Source organism: Culex quinquefasciatus, chromosome 1, assembly GCF_015732765.1.
Source record: "Culex quinquefasciatus strain JHB chromosome 1, VPISU_Cqui_1.0_pri_paternal, whole genome shotgun sequence".
NCBI lineage: Eukaryota > Metazoa > Arthropoda > Insecta > Diptera > Culicidae > Culex > Culex quinquefasciatus.
Genome location: NC_051861.1, coordinates 91,967,004 through 91,993,839, shown reverse-complemented (window position 1 = coordinate 91,993,839; position 26,836 = coordinate 91,967,004). Strand labels below are relative to the sequence as shown.

Here is a 26,836-nt window from a genome sequence, read left to right as displayed (position 1 = left end):
CGGAAGCTAGGCGAGTATGATCCAGAGTAAAAATCGGACGACCTCTTACTTGTTACGGCGGTAGACATCAAGGTCTTAACTCCTGGGAGTCTCTAGATGACCTAGGACATCCCAGCATTCTAGAAAACTAGGCCTTGATACGATTTTGAGCTATGCGAGTATGATCCAGGGAGAAAATTGCACTACCTCTTACTTGTTACGGCGGTAGAAGCTTAAGTCTTACTACTGGGAGACTCCAGATGATCTAGGACATCCCAACAAACCCGAGAACTAGTCCTCGATACTCTCTGAAGCTAAAGGAAGATGATTCAGAGAAAAATGTTACGACCTCTTACTTGTTATGGCGGTAGACACCAAGGCTTTAACCCCTGGGAGTCCCAAGATGACCTAGGGTATCCCAAAATATCAGAAAACTAGTCCTCGATACTCTCTGAAGCTATGCAACTATGATCCTGTGTCAAAATCTGATTACCTCCTACTTTTTACGGCGGTACACATCAAGGAACTCGCGAGAGTCCCCAGTTAGAACAAATATGATCACAATAGTCTACCATACCCGCTAAAGCTATGGGAGGTTGATCCAGGGTCAAAATCAGATGACCTATAATTGGTTACGGCGGTTGATACCAAGGCCTCGTAGTCCCCAGATGACCTAGGACATCCCAACATACAAGAAAACTAGTCTTCGAAGCTATGGAAAGATGATCCGGAGGTAAAATTCGATGACCTCTCAGATGTTACGGCCATGGCCTCAACTGCTGGGTGTCCTTAGATGACCTAGGATATCTAAGCATACCAAAGAAATAGTCCTTTGTATTACATATACGAGAAAACAATTTTGTAAGTGACTCGTTCAAACCTCCAGAATTTCGCTTTTTTAAAGAGGATCCCAACTCTTCAGAACCTTGAGTTCTATCAAAGGTTCAACAATCTTTCGAGAACCGCACTAAAGATCGCCAAATTCCCTGTTTGCCGAGCATGTTGACCAAGCAATCGACACCTGCTTAGCACCTCGATCTATGCTGGCCGTACAAGCCACATGACAAGCGCGAACTCCAGAACCTTGGCGCGTATCCAAATTTGAACAGTCAACAATGTCTCCGAAAAAACCCTTCCAATCGCTCAAATCACCCCGCGTCCGCTTATAGTTATGTGAGTTTTCGATTATCGATAACGCTTCAAGGCCAGCCGCTATTCGCAGATGTCCACCGCCGAAGATCGCCTCGCGAGAGACTACAGAGAAAAAACTGATCACGACCGTGTTGTCTCCACGCAAACAACGGCACCTCTAACAACGCGTTTTGGAACCAAAACCGTTCGAACATTTCCCGCCGAAGATCGCCGCGCAGCCTTGGCCTGATCAGGGTGGGGAAGATTTGCAAAATCTCGTCGCATGGCAGCGGTCTGGTGCAACCGCACAACCCCTCGAGAAGTATACGGCTGGCGCAATCCGCACGCTACTTCGTCGAGGGGTTTGACATCGTCGTCCAATTTCTGCGCCCAAACTCCAGACATCGACGCGATCGTCACGTCGATTGAGAAGTGCGTTGAGCACCTTGTTAGCTGCTCCACTCTACAAGCCGTAACATTGCGTAAAGAGTGCCGATAGAGATAAAATAGAAAGACACACACACGTTCGTACAGCGATAGCTGGAAAAACTGGTTCCACCCTGGTCGGGTCGTGGTGGTGGTCGTGAAGTACACACTTTTGCTTTCCGTAACCGCACACACAAGTACCACTTGAGGGGGAGAGGAGGAGGCTACCTTGCCGGGGTTGATCAAGACCGCTCCTTGCCTGGTCATGCTGATCGTCAGGTGTGAAGTCCCCCCCCAGCTCCCTCCTTCTTCAGGGAGTACGGGCTCTGAATGCAGTGCACATGCAGCGGCGTATGCAAATGTAACCGCAAGTTGGTTGGGTATCCGATATGATACACTTGCTGCACGGTACGCATCGAAATGCAGAAAGTTGGATTGATTGCCGATCAGGGAGGGAGCGAGCTAATTGGTGTTGGAGCGCTGGACTAGATTCGACCTGACGGGGTGCGATGTCCAACAAGTGTTACTTGGAAGTGGTGGTTGTATCAGTTCGGCATTGCAGGAAATCGGTGCATCTTCAGGGATTCTCTATGTACTTTGTTGAGAATGAGATTTCTTGGGGTTTGGGGTTTTTCTTACATTTTCTACCTATATAGTTTGATTGTAGTTTATATTTAAAATACTTTCTCTTATGTGATATGGGTCTTCTTTGGAGACTGGACCTTTTAAAAAAGTTCGCTAGATTAGCGGGAATTCTACAAATTTCTCAATTACTTTAATAAATGATTTGTCTTTGAACTGAATTAAAATATATTTCATAGTTGATATTACTCTCTTCGGGTTGTTTGTACCTTTGGTAATTACCATTGATTTCTAGTCTGAAAAAAGTCTAGAAAAATCTGGCTAGCAATAATGTAACAGTAACGGGTGAGTAAGAGGTGAAGAAAGATAATTTTTGTGTGAAAAAATCTCATTCATCAATTTAAAAAATACACTTATTCCAAAACATTATCTCTGGAGTTTTTTTTTGGAAAGGTTCAAAAAACCAAATTTTCAGTTTTTGCTTTGTGGGTGTTTTTAATACCCCTGACTCAAGGCGATTTGAAAAACATCCAAAAAGCAAAAACTGGAATTTTGGTTTATTGGACTTTTTCAAAAAAAAAAATAACTCCAGATCTGGGAAAAGGGGATTTTAATTTTTCATTTTAGCCGAAAATTAATTGAAAAAATTGCCTCTAGCTAAAAATCTGACAAAATCTGTCAAAATCTGGAAAATAACAAGAATTATATTTATTTTAAAGACTCTTTAACACTCCTCCGTCCAAGGCGGAAAAAAAGTTGGAACGCTAACTTCAACTCGATGGTTCTCAGCCAAAACTCAACCAATCTGGATGATTCCTTTTTCCAGAGATTTGTACGGATCTCCAGATGAGCCTAGAACTTTGCAGATCTCGATTTGATCAATCCTCTAATTACTACGACTAAATTAGTCGGAGCAACTTTTTCCGCGTGTATTTCCGAAAAGTGACTCAAGCGGGAACATTTTGCTACGCTGCAAAACACAATAACTTTGCTAAAATGTTAGCAAAACCCATAAAATTATATATCAAAATTTCCGTTATGATCTCAGGATTATGATGAGCTTCTCAAATTTCCATTATTTTCTCAAAAAAATCACAAAACTACGTAAAACTACAGAAAACATAAAAATGCCTCATTTTATGACTAGAACTTTATGGTAAAATCATTGATTTCATTGAATTTTTTTATGAAAATATTTCAAATGATCTGAATTATATGTTTCAGAATCATTCCGAGTGTGTTTTTCCTGAATACTACAAAATTTTACCAAATCTACGTAAAATACAGAAAATTTGATACATTCCTTTAGAACTTTATTTGCTTCATGGTAAAATCATTGATTTATTTTATGAAAATGTTTCAAATGATCTAAATTACAAGTTTCCGAATTATTCTGAGTGAGATTCTTACTGAATACTACAAAATTTTACCAAAACTACGTAAAATACAGAAAATTTGATACTTTCCTTTAGAACTTTATTTGCTTCATGGTAAAATCATTGATTTATTTTATGAAAATGTTTCAAATGATCTAAATTACAAGTTTCCGAATTATTCTGAGTGAGATTCTTACTGAATACTACAAAATTTTACCAAAACTACGTAAAATACAGAAAATTTGATACTTTCCTTTAGAACTTTATTTGCTTCATGGTAAAATCATTGATTTATTTTATGAAAATGTTTCAAATGATCTAAATTACAAGTTTCCGAATTATTCTGAGTGAGATTCTTACTGAATACTACAAAATTTTACCAAAACTACGTAAAATACAGAAAATTTGATACTTTCCTTTAGAACTTTATTTGCTTCATGGTAAAATCATTGATTTATTTTATGAAAATGTTTCAAATGATCTAAATTACAAGTTTCGGAATTATTCTGAGTGAGATTCTTACTGAATACTACAAAATTTTACCAAATCTACGTAAAATACAGAAAATTTGATACTTTCCTTTAGAACTTCATTTGCTTCATGGTAAAATCATTGATTTATTTTATGAATATGTTTCAAATGATCTTATTTACAAGTTTCCGAATTATTCTGAGTGAGATTCTTACTGAATACTACAAAATTTTACCAAAACTACGTAAAATACAGAAAATTTGATACTTTCCTTTAGAACTTTATTTGCTTCATGGTAAAATCATTGATTTATTTTATGAAAATGTTTCAAATGATCTAAATTACAAGTTTCGGAATTATTCTGAGTGAGATTCTTACTGAATACTACAAAATTTTACCAAATCTACGTAAAATACAGAAAATTTGATACTTTCCTTTAGAACTTCATTTGCTTCATGGTAAAATCATTGATTTATTTTATGAATATGTTTCAAATGATCTTATTTACAAGTTTCCGAATTATTCTGAGTGAGATTCTTACTGAATACTACAAAATTTTACCAAAACTACGTAAAATACAGAAAATTTGATACTTTCCTTTAGAACTTTATTTGCTTCATGGTAAAATCATTGATTTATTTTATGAAAATGTTTCAAATGATCTAAATTACAAATTTCCGAATTATTCTGAGTGAGATTCTTACTGAATACTACAAAATTTTACCAAATCTACGTAAAATACAGAAATAATATACTTTCCTTTAGAACTTTATTTGCTTCATGGTGAAATCATTGATTTATTTTATGAAAATGTTTCAAATGATCTAAATTACAAGTTTCCGAATTATTCTGAGTATGATTCTTACTGAATACTACAAAATTTTACCAAAACTACGTAAAATACAGAAAAATTGATACTTTCCTTTAGAACTTTATTTGCTTCATGGTAAAAGCATTTATTTATTTTATGAAAATGTTTCAAATGATCTAAATTACAAGTTTCCGAATTATTCTGAGTATGATTCTTACTGAATACTACAAAATTTTACCAAAACTACGTAAAATACAGAAAAATTGATACTTTCCTTTAGAACTTTATTTGCTTCATGAAATCATTGATTTATTTTATGAAAATGTTTCAAATGATCTAAATTACAAATTTCCGAATTATTCTGAGTGAGATTCTTACTGAATACTACAAAATTTTACCAAAACTACGTAAAATACAGAAAAATTGATACTTTCCTTTAGAACTTTATTTGCTTCATGGTAAAAGCATTTATTTATTTTATGAAAATGTTTCAAATGATCTAAATTACAAGTTTCCGAATTATTCTGAGTATGATTCTTACTGAATACTACAAAATTTTACCAAAACTACGTAAAATACAGAAAAATTGATACTTTCCTTTAGAACTTTATTTGCTTCATGGTAAAATCATTTATTTATTTTATGAAAATGTTTCAAATGATCTAAATTACAAGTTTCCGAATTATTCTGAGTGAGATTCTTACTGAATACTACAAAATTTTACCAAATCTACGTAAAATACAGAAAATTTGATACTTTCCTTTAGAACTTCATTTGCTTCATGGTAAAATCATTGATTTATTTTATGAATATGTTTCAAATGATCTAATTTATAAGTTTCCGAATTATTCTGAGTGAGATTCTTACTGAATACTACAAAATTTTACCAAAACTACGTAAAATACAGAAAATTTGATACTTTCCTTTAGAACTTTATTTGCTTCATGAAATCATTGATTTATTTTATGAAAATGTTTCAAATGATCTAAATTACAAATTTCCGAATTATTCTGAGTGAGATTCTTACTGAATACTACAAAATTTTACCAAAACTACGTAAAATACAGAAAAATTGATACTTTCCTTTAGAACTTTATTTGCTTCATGGTAAAATCATTTATTTATTTTATGAAAATGTTTCAAATGATCTAAATTACAAGTTTCCGAATTATTCTGAGTGTGATTCTTACTGAATACTACAAAATTTTACCAAAACTACGTAAAATACAGAAAATTTGATACTTTCCTTTAGAACTTTATTTGCTTCATGGTAAAATCATTGATTTATTTTATGAAAATGTTTCAAATGATCTAAATTACAAGTTTCCGAATTATTCTGAGTGAGATTCTTACTGAATACTACAAAATTTTACCAAATCTACGTAAAATACAGAAAATTTGATACTTTCTTTAGAACTTCATTTGCTTCATGGTAAAATCATTGATTTATTTTATGAAAATGTTTCAAATGATCTAATTTATAAGTTTCCGAATTATTCTGAGTGAGATTCTTACTGAATACTACAAAATTTTACCAAAACTACGTAAAATACAGAAAATTTGATACTTTCCTTTAGAACTTTATTTGCTTCATGAAATCATTGATTTATTTTATGAAAATGTTTCAAATGATCTTAAATACAAGTTTCCGAATTATTCTGAGTGAGATTCTTACTGAATACTACAAAATTTTACCAAAACTACGTAAAATACAGAAAATTTGATACTTTCCTTTAGAACTTTATTTGCTTCATGGTAAAATCATTTATTTATTTTATGAAAATGTTTCAAATGATCTAAATTACAAGTTTCCGAATTATTCTGAGTATGATTCTTACTGAATACTACAAAATTTTACCAAAACTACGTAAAATACAGAAAATTTGATACTTTCCTTTAGAACTTTATTTGCTTCATGGTAAAATCATTTATTTATTTTATGAAAATGTTTCAAATGATCTAAATTACAAGTTTCCGAATTATTCTGAGTGAGATTCTTACTGAATACCACAAAATTTTACCAAAACTACGTAAAATACATAAAATTTTATGCTTTCCTTTGGAACTTTATTTGCTTCATGGTAAAATCATTGATTTATTTTATGAAAATGTTTCAAATGATCTAAATTACAAGTTTCCGAATTATTCTGAGTGAGATTCTTACTGAATACTACAAAATTTTACCAAAACTACGTAAAATACAGAAAATTTGATACTTTCCTTTAGAACTTTATTTGCATCGTAGTAAAATCATTGATTTATTTTATGATAATGTTTCAAATGATCTAAGTTACAAGTTTCCGAATTATTCTGAGTGAGATTCTTACTGAATACTACAAAATTTTACCAAAACTACGTAAAATACATAAAATTTTATGCTTTCCTTTGGAACTTTATTTGCTTCATGGTAAAATCATTGATTTATTTTATGAAAATGTTTCAAATGATCTAAATTACAAGTTTCCGAATTATTCTGAATGAGATTCTTACTGAATACTTCAAAATTTTACCAAAACTACGTAAAATACAGAAAATTGTGTGTTTCTCCCTGAATATAACAAAAATCTACCAAAACTACGTAAATCCAGAAAATTTTATACTTTCCTTTAGAGCTTTATTTGCTTCCTGGAAAAGTAATTGATTTATTCTATGAAAATGTTTCAAATGATTTAAATTATAAGTTTCAGAATCATTTTGAGTGTGGTGGTGGTGTCTACAGTATGCCCAAAGAAGCCATTTTGCATCATTAGTTCGTTCATTAAATTTTCCATACAAATTTGTCAGCTGTTCATACAAAAATGATATACGAAAATTCAAAAATCTGTATCTTTTGAAAGAATTTTTTGATCGATTTTGTGTCTTCGGCAAAGTTGTAGGTATGGAAATGGACTACACTGAAAAAAAGTAATACACGGTTAAAAAAATTGGTGATTTTTAATTTCACTTTTTGTCACTAAAACTTGATTTGCAAAAAAACACTATTTTTATTTTTTTTTATTTTCTGATATTTTTTAGAGGACATCAAATGCCAACTTTTCCGAAATTTCCAGAATGGGCAAAAAATCTTTGACCGAGTTATGTTTTTTTGAATAAATACAGATTTAAAAAAAAATCGAAATATTGTTCGCAAAAAATTTTCAACTTAGTTTTTCTATGTAAAATCGAATTTGCAATCAAAAAGAGCTTCAGTGATTTTTTTTATAAAGTGCACCGTTTTCAAGTCAAGCCATTTTTAGGTTACTTTTTTGAAAAAAGTCGTTGTTATTCATTTTTTAAAATTAGTGCCCATGTTTGCCCACATTTGAAAAAAATATTTTTGAAAAGCTGAAAGCTGAAAATATTTTTAAAATTTCCAAACATTCAATATTACGCTCTTTTGATATGTTAGTCATGATTTTAAATTTCTGAAAATTTTTTTTTCGAAAAGATCGGAAAATTTCACAAATGTTCCATATTCCAACATTGTAAATCGGACCATTAGTTGCTGAGATATCAACATTAGAAAATGGTGGGTTGATTGGGTGAGACTTAGAAAACATCAGTTTTCCTGTTTTTTAACCTTTGAATGGCAATATCTCTGCAACTAAGGCGTCATCCATAAAGTATGACACGCTCTAGAGGGGGTCTGAGCAAGTGTGACATTTCATGTTATAATTATAGGAAAAGCGTGACAAAGGGGGGAGGGGGGGTAAATTTTGGCTGATTTCAGCGTGACGTTCTTTATCGATGAAGCCTAAGGGTCCTATCAACAAAGTTCTAAAAAGCAAAATATAGAAAATTTTCTCAGCTTTTCAAAAATATTTTTTTTTCAAAGGTGGGCAAACATGGGCACTAATTTTAAAAAATGAACAACTGCGACTTTTTTCAAAAAAAATACCTTTTCATAAAATAAATCAATGATTTTACCATGAAGCAAATAAAGTTCTTGAGGAAAGTATCAAATTTTCTATATTTTACGTAGTTTTGGTAAAATTTTGTAGTATTCAGTAAGAATCTCACTCAGAATAATTCGGAAACTTGTAATTTAGATCATTTGAAACATTTTCATAAAATAAATCAATGATTTAACCACGAAGCAAATAAAGTTCCAAAGGAAAGCATAAAATTTTATGTATTTTACGTAGTTTTGGTAAAATTTTGTAGTATTCAGTAAGAATCTCACTCAGAATAATTAGGAAACTTGTAATTTAGATCATTTGAAACATTTTCATAAAATAAATCAATGATTTTACCATGAAGCAAATAAAGTTCTAAGGAAAGTGCATCAAATTTTCTGTATTTTACGTAGTTTTGGTAAAATTTTGTAGTATTCAGTAAGAATCTCACTCAGAATAATTAGGAAACTTGTAATTTAGATCATTTGAAACATTTTCATAAAATAAATCAATGATTTTACCATGAAGCAAATAAAGTTCCAAAGGAAAGCATAAAATTTTCTGTATTTTACGTAGTTTTGGTAAAATTTTGTAGTATTCAGTAAGAATCTCACTCAGAATAATTCGGAAACTTGTAATTTAGATCATTTGAAACATTTTCATAAAATAAATCAATGATTTTACCATGAAGCAAATAAATTTCTAAACGAAAGCATAACATTTTCTGTATTTTACGTAGTTTTGGTAAAATTTTGTAGTATTCAGTAAGAATCTCACTCAGAATAATTCGGAAACTTGAAATTTAGATCATTTGAAACATTTCATAAAATAAATCAATGATTTTACCATGGAGCAAATAAAGTTCTAAAGGAAAGTATCAATTTTTCTGTATTTTACGTAGTTTTGGTAAAATTTTTTAGTATTCAGTAAGAATCTCACTCAGAATAATTCGGAAATTTGTAATTTAGATCATTTGAAATATTTTCATAAAATAAATCAATGATTTGACCATGAAGCAAATAAAGTTCTAAAGGAAAGTATCAAATTTTCTGTATTTTACGTAGTTTTGGTAAAATTTTGTAGTATTCAGTAAGAATCTCACTCAGAATAATTCGGAAACTTGTAATTTAGATCATTTGAAACATTTTCATAAAATAAATCAATGATTTTACCATGAAGCAAATAAAGTTCCAAAGGAAAGCATAAAATTTTATGTATTTTACGTAGTTTTGGTAAAATTTTGTAGTATTCAGTAAGAATCTCACTCAGAATTATTCGGAAACTTGTAATTTAGATCATTTGAAACATTTTCATAAAATAAATCAATGATTTTACCATGAAGCAAATAAATTTCTAAACGAAAGCATAAAATTTTCTGTATTTTACGTAGTTTTGGTAAAATTTTGTAGTATTCAGTAAGAATCTCACTCAGAATAATTCGGAAACTTGAAATTTAGATCATTTGAAACATTTCATAAAATAAATCAATGATTTTACCATGAAGCAAATAAAGTTCTAAAGGAAAGTATCAATTTTTCTGTATTTTACGTAGTTTTGGTAAAAATTTTTAGTATTCAGTAAGAATCTCACTCAGAAGAATTCGGAAACTTGTAATTTAGATCATTTGAAACATTTTCATAAAATAAATCAATGATTTTACCATGAAGCAAATAAAGTTCTAAAGGAAAGTATCAAATTTTATGTATTTTACGTAGTTTTGGTAAAATTTTGTAGTATTCAGTAAGAATCTCACTCAGAATAATTCGGAAACTTGTAATTTAGATCATTTGAAACATTTTCATAAAATAAATCAATGATTTTACCATGACAAATAAATTTCTAAAGGAAAGCATAAAATTTTCTGTATTTTACGTAGTTTTGGTAAAATTTTGTAGTATTCAGTAAAGAATCACACTCAGAATAATTCGGAAACTTAAATTTAGATCATTTGAAACATTTCATAAAATAAATCAATGATTTTACCATGAAGCAAATAAAGTTCTAAAGGAAAGTATCAATTTTTCTGTATTTTACGTAGTTTTGGTAAAAATTTTTAGTATTCAGTAAGAATCTCACTCAGAATAATTCGGAAACTTGTAATTTAGATCATTTGAAACATTTTCATAAAATAAATCAATGATTTTACCATGAAGCAAATAAAGTTCTAAAGGAAAGTATCAAATTTTCTGTATTTTACGTAGTTTTGGTAAAATTTTGTAGTATTCAGTAAGAATCACACTCAGAATAATTCGGAAACTTGTAATTTAGATCATTTGAAACATTTTCATAAAATAAATCAATGATTTTACCATGAAGCAAATAAAGTTCTAAAGGAAAGTATCAAATTTTCTGTATTTTACGTAGTTTTGGTAAAATTTTGTAGTATTCAGTAAGAATCACACTCAGAATAATTCGGAAACTTGTAATTTAGATCATTTGAAACATTTTCATAAAATAAATCAATGATTTTACCATGAAGCAAATAAAGTTCTAAAGGAAAGTATCAAATTTTCTGTATTTTACGTAGTTTTGGTAAAATTTTGTAGTATTCAGTAAGAATCACACTCAGAATAATTCGGAAACTTGTAATTTAGATCATTTGAAACATTTTCATAAAATAAATCAATGATTTTACCATGAAGCAAATAAAGTTCTAAAGGAAAGTATCAAATTTTCTGTATTTTACGTAGTTTTGGTAAAATTTTGTAGTATTCAGTAAGAATCTCACTCAGAATAATTCGGAAACTTGTAATTTAGATCATTTGAAACATTTTCATAAAATAAATCAATGATTTTACCATGAAGCAAATAAAGTTCTAAAGGAATGTATCAAATTTTCTGTATTTTACGTAGATTTGGTAAAATTTTGTAGTATTCAGGAAAAACACACTCGGAATGATTCTGAAACATATAATTCAGATCATTTGAAATATTTTCATAAAAAAATTCAATGAAATCAATGATTTTACCATAAAGTTCTAGTCATAAAATGAGGCATTTTTATGTTTTCTGTAGTTTTACGTAGTTTTGTGATTTTTTTGAGAAAATAATGGAAATTTGAGAAGCTCATCATAATCCTGAGATCATAACGGAAATTTTGATATATAATTTTATGGGTTTTGCTAACATTTTAGCAAAGTTATTGTGTTTTTGCAGCGTAGCAAAAATGTTCCCGCTTGAGTCACTTTTCGGAAATACACGCGGAAAAAAAGTTGCTCCGACTAATTTAGTCGTAGTAATTAGAGGATTGATCAAATCGAGATCTGCAAAGTTCTAGGCTCATCTGGAGATCCGTACAAATCTCTGGAAAAAGGAATCATCCAGATTGGTTGAGTTTTGGCTGAGAACCATCGAGTTGAAGTTAGCGTTCCAACTTTTTTTCCGCCTTGGTCGTTCGTGTAAGTACGGAATGCCTTGGACGGAGGAGTGTTAATAATCTGAAAATCTCAGATTTACCTGGAAATCTGGCAACCCTGCTCCAAACACTTAATAAAATTTGAAAGTTTTGTATCAAATACAAAAAAAAATATCGTCAATGGTTGATCCAACGCTTATTTCTCAATGTTCTTTATGGTGAATCCAGCTGTCATTCACAAAGAAAATCAATCATAACCTCAATTTAATTTACCGAATATCTGTACCAGAATTAATCCGATAATTGATCTACCCTGTCTTTAAGTTTTTAAAATATTGAAAAAAATGTACGAACTAAAAAAAATCAAGTAGCATTTCGGTATTCAAGACTACGCTGGAAAAACACTTCAAAGGGGAAGTACGACATTGCTCCTACGGCCTTTTAAAATTACATGAAATTATTCCCAAAAATACGTACTTTTCCTTTCTTTCTAAATATTCTGGTCTGTATTCGCATCCAATACTAGACTAATACTAAAACACATTAATAAATCTCCTAAATATTTTAGCTGAAATCTCCTAAATATTTTAGCTGAAATAAATTTCTAAAAATATATTGATTTTGAAAATATACATAAAATTTACACAACACTACAGCATTCCAAATTTTAGTTTTTTAAAATATGGAGTTCCAAATGATTTGGAATTTTTCATACATTTTGAAAAAAAAAAAAAAAAATATACAAAATTTCACAATTTTTTTTTCACAATATCAAAGGTTGGGAATTTTCATACCTTACGAAAGAATTTTTTTGCAATTCCGTCGTGAAACTACTCACTTTTCCTGTCATTCTTGAACGACGAAATAGCCTACTTTTCTGTACCAAAAATAACAGAATCGAATAGCAACACTTTTCAAATGGGTGCTGAAAAGTTGAACTTTTCAGCACTTGTTTTGAAAAGTAACACTCTTCTACATTTTTTTTATTTAAACGATTTATTGACAAAATACATGAAAATTTGACTTAAGATTTCACTCAGTGTGCGTTTTTTTGGAATTGCAAAAAATGTTGTATGGAACTCGTTGCAAAACTTGTTTTTTCAGCACTCTTCGTATTTATCCAACTCGGTGAACCTCGTTGGATAAATGTACGACCTCGTGCTGAAAAATCCTCTTTGCAACTTGTTGCATAAACTACTATTATATGCTCAAAATTTTCACAAAATTTCATAAATAATATATTTTTATTTTTTTATACCGATCGTAAATTGTTCACACCTTTTAAAATAATAGAACTTTTTCAACGCTCCAGATTGTCACAAAACTTATTTCCGAAAAAATATACAAAATTTTTGTCATTGCAAAATGGGTATTGAAAGATTGGAAATTCATTTCGAAATTAATAATAATTTTATTTTTGGAAATACTAAAAATATTACAAAACGACGTAGCTTGTTTAGTTTTTTTACGATACGGGTGATAGATAATAGAAAAAGTTTTGCATTTTTCGAAAGTAATGATATTTTTTGAAACTTCTCAAAATTTTCACAATGTTCTATGTAAAAAAAAAACTAAAAATTGAACTTTTTCGAAAATACGTCGGTTTGTTTTCCAGAGCCGAGGGACAAACATTTTGAAAAATATTCGCATTGGCCTTGTTTTCCGATCATTTAATATGTATGCTAAGCTTATTTCTCAAATACGCAGTTTTGAGAAAAAAAAATGTAAAATACTATAAGGCTGATACAAACCGACTACTTTCAAAATCGGGCTAAAAGATTGAGGGGACAAAATTTAGTTATTTTTTACAGAAAAATTTGAATGGAAATTCAAGAGCAATTACCTGAAATCAATTTATCAATGCGTATAGAAGCATGTTTGGGTTTATTCAAAAATCTTTTGATTTTTAAAATTTGGAATATCTTGCATTTTTGGATAACTAATGATTGCAAAAAACTGAACTAGTGTAAATGGCATTTTGAAATACTTTTTTCATTCAAATCTTAAGGCTATGCACGGAGAAAAAAGGGTTCCCAAAATCGTGAACAAGCGTTCATGAAAATGGGAACCACGAACAAAGTGTTCAAAATCCATGGTACGATTTGCAAAAACGTACCATGGGATTTGAACACTTCGTTCGTGGTTCCCATTTTCATGAACGCTTGTTCACGATTTTGGGAACTCTTTTTTCTCCGTGTGGCTTGTTATTTCATTTTTTTTTATTGTTTTGCCTCCCCCATCGACCCCGGCCGAGGGACAAAAACTTCGAAAAATATTTGTATAGGCCTAAACACGAATAATCGAACGTTGAAAATCGAATATGTTAAATATTTAACTAAAATTCCATCTAAAATTATTCTCATATTAAGAGAAAAAATGCTATGCTTGTCCAGAAACATTTTCAAATATATTTTAAGAGTAATTTAATTTTTTTATGTGTTAAAAAACCCTGAAAAATACTCAATATTTTGAAAATGAAAAAAAAAAAAAACAATAATATGAACAAATACCTTTTACTTTACTATAGTGGTGAACTCAATGCTCGAATTTAACCTGGATGATTTGCATGAAAAGACAATTTTCTTGGTAGTTCTGGAACGACCAATTGTAAAGTTAACTCATCTCTGCAATTTTTTGAAGCACCGCTTTGTACTTCTGTTGAACTGAACACTGGAACTGATGTTTCATCGCCAATTCGGTATAGAATTGATTTGGACTATCCCTTGTTCAATAGCCCAACAGGGTTAGTATATTCAGTCAACGAGGTAAGAGGAATTGATTTCAAGATCTTCCCATAAATCAACATCCCATTGTCGCCGCGACCAGTCGCGATGACTCAACGATTAGATTTTTGCAATCTCAACGCGCGACCATCGTCCCCCAAGGTTTTCTCTGTTTTTTGTCCCACTATGTCATCTCGGCTGTTCCAGCCACCTAGAGCATAATGGACTACATCAAACTGTTGTCAACTTTCGATGTGATCATCGCCTCTCTATCGTATAACTAATCGCTAGAAATAACTGTAATTTACTGCGCTTCTGCTCGTGATGCAACCCGCGGTAGTCGCGTACATGCGCCTTCTAGACTCGATTAAAACGAGCGCACAACAACCTGCCCCAACAGCGTATCTTGAAGGGGTCGGGTCGCCGGTAGTTTGAGCTCAACTCGATTATGAAATGTTCGCGCTCAGAACGCTCCGCAGCTACAATTACTTTGCAGGTCGACCAAAGAAATTCAGTTCAACGCTCGCGAAAAAAAAAACAAGCGTCTCAGACATGTGGGTTGAACAGCTGTTGATGAGTTAATCGCTACGATTTGGCGCGGAAAAAGGAGGTTCGTCGCTTGAAAGTGAACGTAGAACTCCCGCTGCTAGCGGGATTTTTGTGGCCAAATTGGCGAAGTTCGTTGACAGAATGACTGACTGTGGACCCCCTACCGCGATTGGTCATCACGCGGATGACATCGAAAGACGCTCCGCATTGAACGATTCGTGTTGATGGCGTAATCCAAGTTCCTCGACTTGATCGGTTGACGATCTCCGCACGCGTGCACATCTCTGTGCGAAATCTATCGGAAAGCCGGCCAAGTTCCCATGGCTCGTCGACTTCCATGAACTTCCCCGGCCGAAGGTTGTTCTGAACTTTGCCTAGCAACTCACGCAACAACTCAGCGCGATCGCGCGACCCCTTTGCTCCGAAACGGGTATTCGCGGCAGGTCGCTGAAAAGAATGTCAATTATAGAGAGTCGGTAGCGGGCCGCGATCAAGTATGGCGGTGTGGTCCGCATGACACAGTTACGTTTGCACTTGATACCGATTTTGATCTGCTCCGCCGCGCGCAGCTCCGACACTGCCGCGCCGTGACGATCATCAACTTGACCGCAAGGGGGTTTTGCGCGGCGAGGGAAAGAGATAAACGATTTGGACTAGATCAATCAAATTAGCGCTTGGCGAACCGGTTTGGGGTTTCTGCTTGTTTTGCGCGCCGCGTTGGGTCCACTACGTGGTCTCTTCCTCGAGGGCTTTTGACGGTTTGGGTGGAGGTCGATCGGTAGCGATCGATTGGCGAGATAGATTAGTTTGCACTAATTTAGTGATTTACGAGGATGGACTTGAACTCACCAATAGGACGGAAAAAAGTTTCTAATCAAAAAACCATTGATTTTGGATGGGTCGAAAATAGGTACACTATGGGTCGAAAATGGGTTCATCCTGGGTCGAAAATAGGACAATAACATCGAAAGGAAAGCAACATTTCCCGCAAATGACCAAAAGATCGTGTTGCAAGATATTTCTCCTGTGATCGGCATGTGTCAAAGCCGCTCGACAGCTCCTTGATTGATGGCACCCATTTCGATGCAAAACGGTCCATCTGACCTTTTCCACCTGACGTCGCATCGATTGTCGGCGAAATCGCTCTGGAAAATTGAAAATTTATGCCAATTCGGTGACCTTTTCCGCTGACGAGGGAGGTCCCAACATCCAAGCCGGTGTTACCGTTACGACAAGTGATTTTTCATTTTAATTATTTTCGTGTTACCTTTAAACCCGCGAGAAGCAAAAAGGTCAAAACGCTTTTGTTTTGCTACAATCTTCTGCTTGTGTGGCTGTCGAAGTTTCAGACTCCTCTCGAGAGGGGTTGGAAGAAGCTACGACGCAAAACTTGGACCCAACAAAAAACCACAAGTCATAGACATTGACCTCGAAAAGCCATCAGCGATGCATGATGGCACAGACTTTGACCGGCATCAATAACAACAACAGTTGCAGCGCATCGAAACTAGCGCTTTTGAAGATTTTGGAGACTTCACTGAAGCAGATGAAGATGTTGGTCAGTCGGAACCGACATAAGCTTGTGGTGGTGCCCCCTCTAATAAACGTCGCCAAAGGGGAAAACGATGAACGTCCGACAAAATTGAGAAACCTGGCAGCTCGTTTTTGCCACTTTGGATACCAGGCCACCAGATGGCATTGAAGCTTTTGCCGGACTGATGAGGAGTGACTTAGAGTCGACAGATTTGGGCCATTTGGCGGATGTTGGTTTGTTTTGAGGAACTAATTTTTGCTTAAATTAAGCGTGATAATTATTTAATCAAATTGATAGACTTTGGTAATGACATTGGAACAAAAAAGTTCAATTATCAACCATTACATTAGAGGTAGTTCAAAGTCTCCAAATCGGGAATATTTACTATCCTATTCTAAAAACGCTTTTACTTACAAGTGATTTCTTCTAATTCCTATGTTTTCATGCTAAAATAAATTAAACATTCTGAAAACTAAAAGTCTACAAAATGTATCTAAATCCCAGATTTATTTTTTATTAAATGTCTACAAACTTGAAAGTTCAACAAATAGGATTTTTAAATGTAAAGCAAAAAGTCTACAAACCATTGAATCTACAAAATATCCATGCTTAAAGCTGATGAAGATTATTCTTAAAAATTATACCGTGGTGTTAAATTTCTCAGCTTTTTTGAAGTTCATTAAGTCTACATAATTTCAGAGTCTTCTAAGTCTCTAAAACTCTGAGTCCAAACCATATAGAAGCTTTAGACTAAAGAAATCTTTACCTTTTCCATAATTCTGTTTATGTTTATGTTTTAAATCTCAAAAGTCCGTTTTTGAAAAAGTCTACAAAAGTCTCCAAATTTAAGATTTTTTAGAAGTAATATTTGAACAAACTTTAAAAATGCCATCTTTTTATTCCACGACATGTTTTTGAATATCATACTGATATCAAAATAAATAAAACCACGAAACAGTTTGTAAACAACTAGAGGGTGACGATTCTCGAGATTTTCAATTTCCCGGGAATCGAGAGTTGAAGTCATTAAATTCCATACTATACGCTAATTGCAATAAAGAATGATCTTATACATACTTATTCTATGAAACGTTGTATCCTATTATTTGAGGAACTATATGTACCTTTTGAAAATCTGCAAATACAAGATCGTTTCTTGAGCTTTTAACTCAAAATTTTAGTTTAACATGAAATAATGTATCATAATATGATTAACGACTTTAACCATTTTAATGTAATTATACATTGAAGAAAAATTTACTTATCCGAAATTCAAAATGTCACATTAACTTTACAAAGATCTCAAAATCCTAGTTTTGAAACCAAAATTCTCTAGAATTTAAAATTGTCAAACACAATTTGACTTATTAACATGATTACCTTTAAACAGCCAAATTAATTTAGTCTACCTATGATTCATGCTCGAAATTTCCCTTTAAATAAAATTCAGATTTTCTGAAACAGCTATTACTGTAAATTTACCAAATACAGCTTTGATACAAAGAGTCTCGAAAATCAGAGTCAAATTATCGATTTCCCGATCGTCACCCTCTATAAACAACTAATTTGAGAAGAAGCATAAATTTATATCAACTCTATCAATTTGAAAAGTCTCCAAATCTTCAGTTCCTCCCAATCCCTTAATATGTTTGCCAAACCCATATCAGATTACCTTGATGTGTGGTATCCTTGAAGCGACCTAGCAGCTAACGATTCGCCAAAACAACAAAACATTGCCAAAAACCGGATTATTTCCTAGACACGGAAGCACCAAACCTTTTCCTTTGTTTTAAGCCTAATTTTCGGCGAGCTAATTTGAACCGGTTCTCGACAGCAGCAAGCGAGCAAAAACTGTTGCACTGCAAAATCAAAACAAACAAATTCTTCCTCACCTTGTTGCTTTACCTTCTTGAGAACCGCACGTGCTACCCATTGAAGGCGGACACCTTGACAGCAGCGCGAGCTTGGCTTAATCTAATTATAGTGAAGGGGAGAGCTGAATGCTGTACAGTGTAGACTTTTTTGAGAGCAGTTGTTTTTGCTGATCTGACATTGTCAATATGTACAAGTTTTGCCATAACTAGCTTGTCTTGAAGTTTTAATTTTCTTCTGGTTTAAGATCTTATGGTACCTAAAGAAGCTGAGCATTAGTTTGCATAAAAGTCTACACAAATTTAGAAATTTTCCAATGTCCAAAAGTCTAAATCTACAATATCTACTAAACTGAATATTAGTCTACAAAAACGTCTACACAAATTTATACAATCTTCGAAGCTTGAAAGCTGTAAGTCTCCATAAATGGAGTATCTAAAGTCTCCAAAACTCGAGTATCTAAAGTCTCCAAACAGAATCTTAAACTACTCTACAGTTACTGAGAATAAGTCTACAAGTGGAATGGAATGGAAGAAGAAGTCTCCAAAAAGTATTTAAAGCTACTCACCAGCGTCATGAAAACTGAGCATTGGTCTACAAAAAAGTCTACAAAAATTTTAAAAGTTGAAAACTTCTGAAAGATTCCAAAAACTATCTAAAGCTTTTCCGCTGTGTCTAGCAAATTGAGCACAAGTCTACAAAAAAGTCAGCACAAACTCATAAAAACTGAAAGGCTTGAAAATTAATGCCTTCAAAATGGAAGAACGATACATTTTTCAAACAGTATCTAAAGCCACTCTACAGTGTATGAGAATTATACTAGAGGTGGAATGGAATGGAAGAACAGGAATGCCTCCAAAAAGTTTTTCAATCCTACTTTCCAGTGTCATGAAAACTGAGCATTAGTCTACGAAAAAGTCTACACACATTTTTAATATCTCTATAGCCTGAAAATTGAGAACCTTTGCAAATGGAGAAACGATAATGTCTTTAAACTAGAGCTACTCTACAGTTTATGAGCATTAGTCTACAACAAAGTCTACACACATTAAGTCTACACAAAGTCTCAAAAAATTCAAATCTACTTTACAGTGTCTAGAATATGACGTATTAGTCTACAAAAAAAACTATACAAATTTATAGGATCTTCGAAGCTTGAAAATTGTAAGCCTCATAAAATGGACAGTGTCTGAGCATTAGTCTACAAATTTATTAATTAATTTATTTAATCTTAAAGCTGGAGCTTAAATCGCTTAATGTTTAACTTCAGTAGTTCTCAACTCGAAAAAATCGTTTAACTCAAAAGTCTCCAAAAACACTTGCGGGAACAAAACCTCCAAAGTAGTCGAAAAAATGTGATGGATTTTCACCCTCTCAAAACCCCCAATCAATTAACAAGATTGCAATCTCGATCACCCACCCAAACCAACCTCCGCGCACCTGATTGATCCTTCCGGCCACCAATGCAGTCGCCGCGCGGCAAGCCGTGATTAATTAGCTCTGGGAAAAATTGAGCCAGCTGAGATTCGTCTCAGCCGATAAGTGTGGGTAACACAAAAGACGCGATTCGTATTTTTTGTTTTGTTCGGGCCTATTGTTCGCGCGGACCCGTGGTTTGCATTGTTAAAACCCATCGTAACCAGATGGACGACGATCGGCGGTTGACGGCGGTGGCGGTGCGAATCGAGTTGATCAAAGGAGTTGGCGAGGAGGTTTCCGAAAGGGGCAAAAGTGCACTCCTTGGCGGTTGACCACATGAGGTTACAGCGTTGGGAAAAGGCGTTTGGACAGTTGAGTGGAGACTTGAAAGAGAATTTGGAGAGTTTGTTTTTCAGTAATTTTTTTTTGCGAGGCGTGTAATTTATTGAGACTTGAAGACTTGGTAGTTTGGGAGAACTTCAGTTTTTGAAGATCTTCGGGATCTGCTACTTGTGGAGACTTACATATTGAGTAAATTTGCATGTTGTGGAGAGTTAGTGCCTGTGGAGACTAACAAATTCTTGAGTTTTTCAAGTTGTGGAGTCTTTTTCAAAACTTTTTTTCAAGCTGTACCAAGCAACTCACACTCCACTGTACACCTGGGGTCATTTAAATATGAATGAAGCTTATCGCGGGTACGCGCCACTAATGATCATCGATCACACAACAAATCTGTTCAGCTCTCGGGAGGGGAAAGCACTGCACACTGTGGTGCTCTCACCTGGGCTTGCAGCAGATGCAACGAGTGCACTTTATGTGTCATAAATATTTAATTGCCTGTCGGTGGACGCTCTGCGGCAAACATTTGTCCGCGAAAAACAACGCGACTTCTGCGGCGGTGGTAGAAAAACGGTTAGGTGCATCATGATTTATGGTGACATCTGTCACACACTGACCAGTGGGTGAGCGAGCAGGTTCAAGGAGGGCATGCGCGGTGTGGGTTATGTTGATTAGTTTGTCGCGGCGATGTCGTACCTGAGCAATTAGAATGTTAAACATTGTTATTGGAACAGTTGGGTAGGTGGATTGGATTGTATAAGTCACCGTATTGGGCAATAAAATTGCCCCTTGCTATGATTGAGTAATTAGCTGCGAGTGGCGAGAAAGTTCATTAGGTTCTTGTTTAGATTGGAGAACTTAATGACTGTAATGCCTTAAAGGTACGAAGACATAGCAAACTTTTTAGTGATAGGAAGAATTTGCGACTAAGATACAAATTGGTGTATCATTTTGAAATTTGTAGATTTTTGACAATCAAATTAAAAGACTTCGTAGAAATTTGAAAACCTTAATATGTAACACTAATTTAGAGACTTCAAAGGTTTTGAACTTTGGAAAATTTTCTTGCTCAAAATTGATAGATTGGAGAGTTTTTAAAGCTGAGCAGTTCTTGGATTTCGGTCATTCGATTTTTTGTATTTTTACATCTGGGAAGGGTACATCTTTATGTCAGAAAAAAGGTGTAATTTTACCTCTGGAAATGTAATAATTTTACACACTATTCAAATAAATATCACTTTTTCAGTCTAAATTGAGGTAAAATTACATCATAAAAAGAGGTAATATTCAACCTTTAAAAATTACAGCTTCAAATTTACATTATTTTTTCTTTAGACTTTTTAGGACAAAGTCTTCTATGACATATACCAACATTTCTAGATCCTAAAGGTTTGCAAATTATTAGAAAATCACACAAATGTGAAGACTTTTGAACACACTTTTGACACTTTATTGGAAATCTCAGAACCCCTCGGTTCCACCTCGTGGAGTCCACGTGATTAATGAATGGCCTTTTTTGAGTATATAGAAAACTTGGGAACATGACATTTTTGGGAATTTGGATCTGGAGACTTTGTTGAGATTTGGAGACTTTTGATATTTTGAAACTTTTGAATGTTATGTTATTTGGAGATTTTGAGACATTTTAAGTATGCAGGTTTGGAGACTCTGTAGAATTTTTATTTTATTTTCTGTTTTTTAAAGAAAAGAAAATTAGGTACATTGTCAGATCTTTACCATCAAGATCTGGAGATAACTGGCTTGTAGACTTTTACGTTTGTGCACATTTGTTGATCGTAGAGGTTGAAGACTTTTATGAAATCAAATGTGAAAAAATTGTAAAAATTGTAAAAATTGTAAAAATTGTAAAAATTGTAAAAATTGTAAAAATTGTAAAAATTGTAAAAATTGTAAAAATTGTAAAAATTGTAAAAATTGTAAAAATTGTAAAAATTGTAAAAATTGTAAAAATTGTGAAAATTGTAAATTGTAAAAATTTTAAAAAATTTTAAAACTTGTAAAAAATGTGAAAATTTAAAAATTGTAAACTGTAAAAATTTTAAAAAATGTAAAAATTGTAAAAATTGTAAAAATTGTAAAATCATAAAAATTGTAAAAATTTTAAAATTGTAAAAATTGTAAAAATTATAAAAATTGTAAAAATTTTAAAAATGTAAAATTGTAAAAATTGTAAAAATTATAAAATTTTAAAAATTGTAAAAATTGTAATAATTATAAAAATTATAAAAATTGTAATAATTAAAAAGAATTGTTAATAATTGTAAAAATTATAATAATTGTAAAAATTTACCAAAATTGTAAAATGTAAAAATTTTGAAAAATTCTAAAAATTGTTAAAAAATTGCAAAAATTGTAAAAACTGTAAAAATTTTAAAAATTGTAAAAATTTTTAAATTGTAAAATTTGTAAAATTATAAAAATTATAAAAATTGTCAAATTGTCAAAATTGCCAAAATTGTCAAAATTGTTGAATTAAAAATTAAACAAAATTGACAAAATTGACAAAATTGACAAATTGAATAAAATTGACAAAATTGACAAAATTATCAAAATTGTCAAAATTATCCAAAATTGTCCAAAATTGTCAAAATTGTCAAAATTATCAAAATTGTCAAAATTATCAAAATTGTCAAAATTATCAAAATTGTCAAAATTATCAAAATTGTCAAAATTATCAAAATTGTCAAAATTGACAAAATTGACAAAATTGACAAAATTGACAAAATTTACAAAATTTAGAAAATTTACAAAATTTTGAAATTTACAAAATTTACAAAATTTGGAAATTTGGAAATTTGGAAAATTTACAAATTTACAAATTTGGAGAATTACAATAATTTGAGTACAAATTTACAAAATGTACAAAATTTACAAAATTACAAAAGACAAGATTTTCAAAATTTACAAAATTTACAAATTTACAAAATTTACAAAATTTACAAAATTTACAAAATTTACAAATTTACAAAATTTACAAAATTTACAAAATTTACAAATTTACAAATTTGTCAAAATTGTCAAAATTCAAAATTGTCAAAATTGTCAAAATTGTCAAAAATTGTCAAAATTGTCAAAATTGTCAATTTGTCAAAATTGTCAAAATTGTCAAAATTGTCAAAATTGTCAAAATTGTCAAAGTCAAAATTTCAAAATTGTCAAATTTACAAATTTGTCAAAATTGTCAAAATTGTCAAAATTGTCAAAATACAAAATTGTCAAAATTGTCAAAATTGTCAAAATTGTCAAAATTGTCAAAATTGTCAAAATTGTCAAAATTGTCAAAATTGTCAAAATTGTCAAAATTATCAAAATTGTCAAAATTGTCAAAATTGTCAAAATTGTCAAAATTACAAAATTGTCAAAATTGTCAAATTGTCAAATTTACAAATTTCAAAATTGTCAAATTGTACAAAATACAAAATTTCAAAATTGTCAAAATACAAATTTACAAATTTCAAAATTCAAATTTACAAAATTTCAAAATTTTCAAAATTGTCAAAATTGTCAAAATTTCAAAATTTAAATTACAAAATTTCAAAATTTCACAAGTTGTCAAAATTTACAAAATTGTACAAATTTCAATATTTACAAAATTTACAAAATTTACAAGTTTTACAAAATTACAAGATTTACAAAATTTACAAATTTACAAAATTTACAAAATTTACAAAATTTACAAAATTTACAAAATTTACAAAATTTACAAAATTTACAAAATTTACAAAATTTACAAAATTTACAAAATTTACAAAATTTACAAAATTTACAAAATTTACAAAATTTACAAAATTTACAAAATTTACAAAATTTACAAATTTACAAAATTTACAAATTTACAAAATTTACAAAATTTACAAAATTTACAAAATTTACAAAATTTACAAAATTTACAAAATTTACAAAATTTACAAAATTTACAAAATTTACAAAATTTACAAAATTTACAAAATTTACAAAATTTACAAAATTTACAAAATTTACAAAATTTACAAAATTTACAAAATTTACAAAATTACAAAATTTACAAAATTTAAAATTTACAAAATTTACAAAATTTACAAAATTTACAAAATTTACAAAATTTACAAAATTTACAAAATTACAAAATTTACAAAATTTACAAAATTTACAAAATTTACAAAATTTACAAAATTTACAAAATTTACAAAATTTACAAAATTTACAAAATTTACAAAATTACAAAATTTACAAAATTACAAAATTTACAAAATTTACAAAATTTACAAAATTTACAAAATTACAAAATTACAAAATTACAAAATTTACAAAATTTACAAAATTTACAAAATTTACAAAATTACAAAATTTACAAAATTTACAAAATTTACAAAATTTACAAAATTACAAAATTTACAAAATTACAAAATTACAAAATTTACAAAATTACAAAATTACAAAATTTACAAAATTTACAAAATTTACAAAATTTACAAAATTTACAAAATTTACAAAATTTACAAAATTTACAAAATTTACAAAATTTACAAAATTTACAAATTTACAAAATTTACAAAATTTACAAATTTACAAAATTTACAAAATTTACAAAATTTACAAAATTTACAAAATTTACAAAATTTACAAAATTTACAAAATTTACAAAATTTACAAAATTTACAAAATTTACAAAATTTACGAAATTGGATTTTTTACTCACGTTAAATTGAAGAAAATTTTATTTTATTTTAAATTGTATTATTCTGAATAATTAGAGAAGAAGAATTTGTGGACTCAGAGGAGTCCCTATTTTTGTAGAGTTGTATTCTAATCTCCCTATTTTCCATCCCTCCTTTCAGCCATCCAGCACAGCACAGATCCTTCCACCGGTGACACATCCCTGCATGCGAGGGTACAGCTCCGTCCACACACAGCAACCCGCCGGCCCGATCCGGGAGTACAACATCGACCCGTACATCCTGCTGGACGAGGAGCTCAAATACATCTTCGAAGACATCAGAGCAGTAAGTTTTCCGAATCGTTTCGACCTTGGTCCTAATTCTACTAAAAGCCAGAAGAATGATTGATTAAGTCGCTAAGTCGACAATTATTAGTTCTATTCTAAGCTCTTGCAACCTCAAACTTCAGAAGCCGCGTGACTAATTTTTATTGGCGCTTTTATTCGCTCCGCCGGCTTTACGACCTCCGACGGACGGTAATCGAGATCGGCTTAAGGCTAGCTTAAGACGAGGCGTGTGTAAAAAGTCGACGCAGGTGCGTTGTCGTTTGGGGCACTTGACGCGTTTTCTATGTAATTTTTGGGTAAAGGGGACTGCGGACGACGACGGGGAACGGCTGATTTATGAGTTCAGAAGCAAAGTGGTTTTTTTTTTCAAACATTGTTGAGGGTAATCATTTTTTATGGCCAATCCGGGCGACAAATGGGGCTACCGCGGGGTGTCTATGGTAGAATTGATGGCCCACTCGTAATGAGGCAGAGGTTTGTTTCGGCAATTAAGATGGATTAGTTTGTTTTTGTTCCCCGAACAGACGGTAATAACTAAATTCATGCCATTTCAATAACAAATACTGTTAAAATAACAAAAAGTGTTATGGAATATTCTTGCAAAATCCATTTTTGCATAAGAGTTCAATAACAGTTTATGTTATCATAACAAAATTTGTTATTGGTCTGATATTGATTGAAAGCCAGAACAACTTGAGAATAACATTTTTTGTTATGGAAGAATACCTCAAACTGTTATTGGGATGATCGGATTAGTTGTTAAAATAACAAAAAATAATAACAAAGATTTGTTCGAAGAATAACTTAAAATGTTATTAGTCTGTTATTACAATAACAATCCAATAACAAAAAAATCATAACGGCGAATAACAAATCTTGTTATAAATAACATAAAATGTTATTGGCTAAGTATTTTCCAATATCAAAAAATGTTATTCCCAAGTTATTTCCGTCTGCTCGGGTCGTTTGAAACATTATTGAAACGCGGGGATGCGGTTAGATTGATGGGGGCAATTATCTAACGAAGCTGCTAATTTATGGCACATGATAGGCATCAGTGTTAACGTTGTTGAAGTAGTTAAGTTTCATTAAAGAGATACTTAATTTGATCTTTTGAATGAACGATATTTTTTTTTAATTTTACAGATAGTTAATTTCTGAAGTTTTCTCAAACCTTAACATATTTTTTAAAGAATTTGTTCATCGAATTTGGCATTATAATATTGAGTACGATTCAATTTCACTAAAATATCTAAAAGTTGAAAAAGAGCAAAATATGATTATTAAAACAAGCATTTCTCAAAACTCAAATTGACGTCACCAAAACATACAACAAGATCCATCTTAGTGATGATCAAAGTTAAACGATTCCGCTAAACCTGTTTTACC

General features: G+C 31.4%; 1 protein-coding gene across 1 annotated transcript in view; it reads left to right on the top strand.

Annotated features, from left to right (window-relative positions):
- LOC6040429 (all trans-polyprenyl-diphosphate synthase PDSS1) overlaps window positions 1-26,836 on the top strand; it is a 153,403-nt gene that overhangs the window by 70,073 nt on the left and 56,494 nt on the right. Inside the window, exon 3 of the mRNA XM_038265975.1 lies at window positions 25,281-25,445. Coding sequence (XP_038121903.1) covers window positions 25,281-25,445 — 165 coding nt within the window. The remainder of the gene's footprint in view (window positions 1-25,280; window positions 25,446-26,836) is intronic.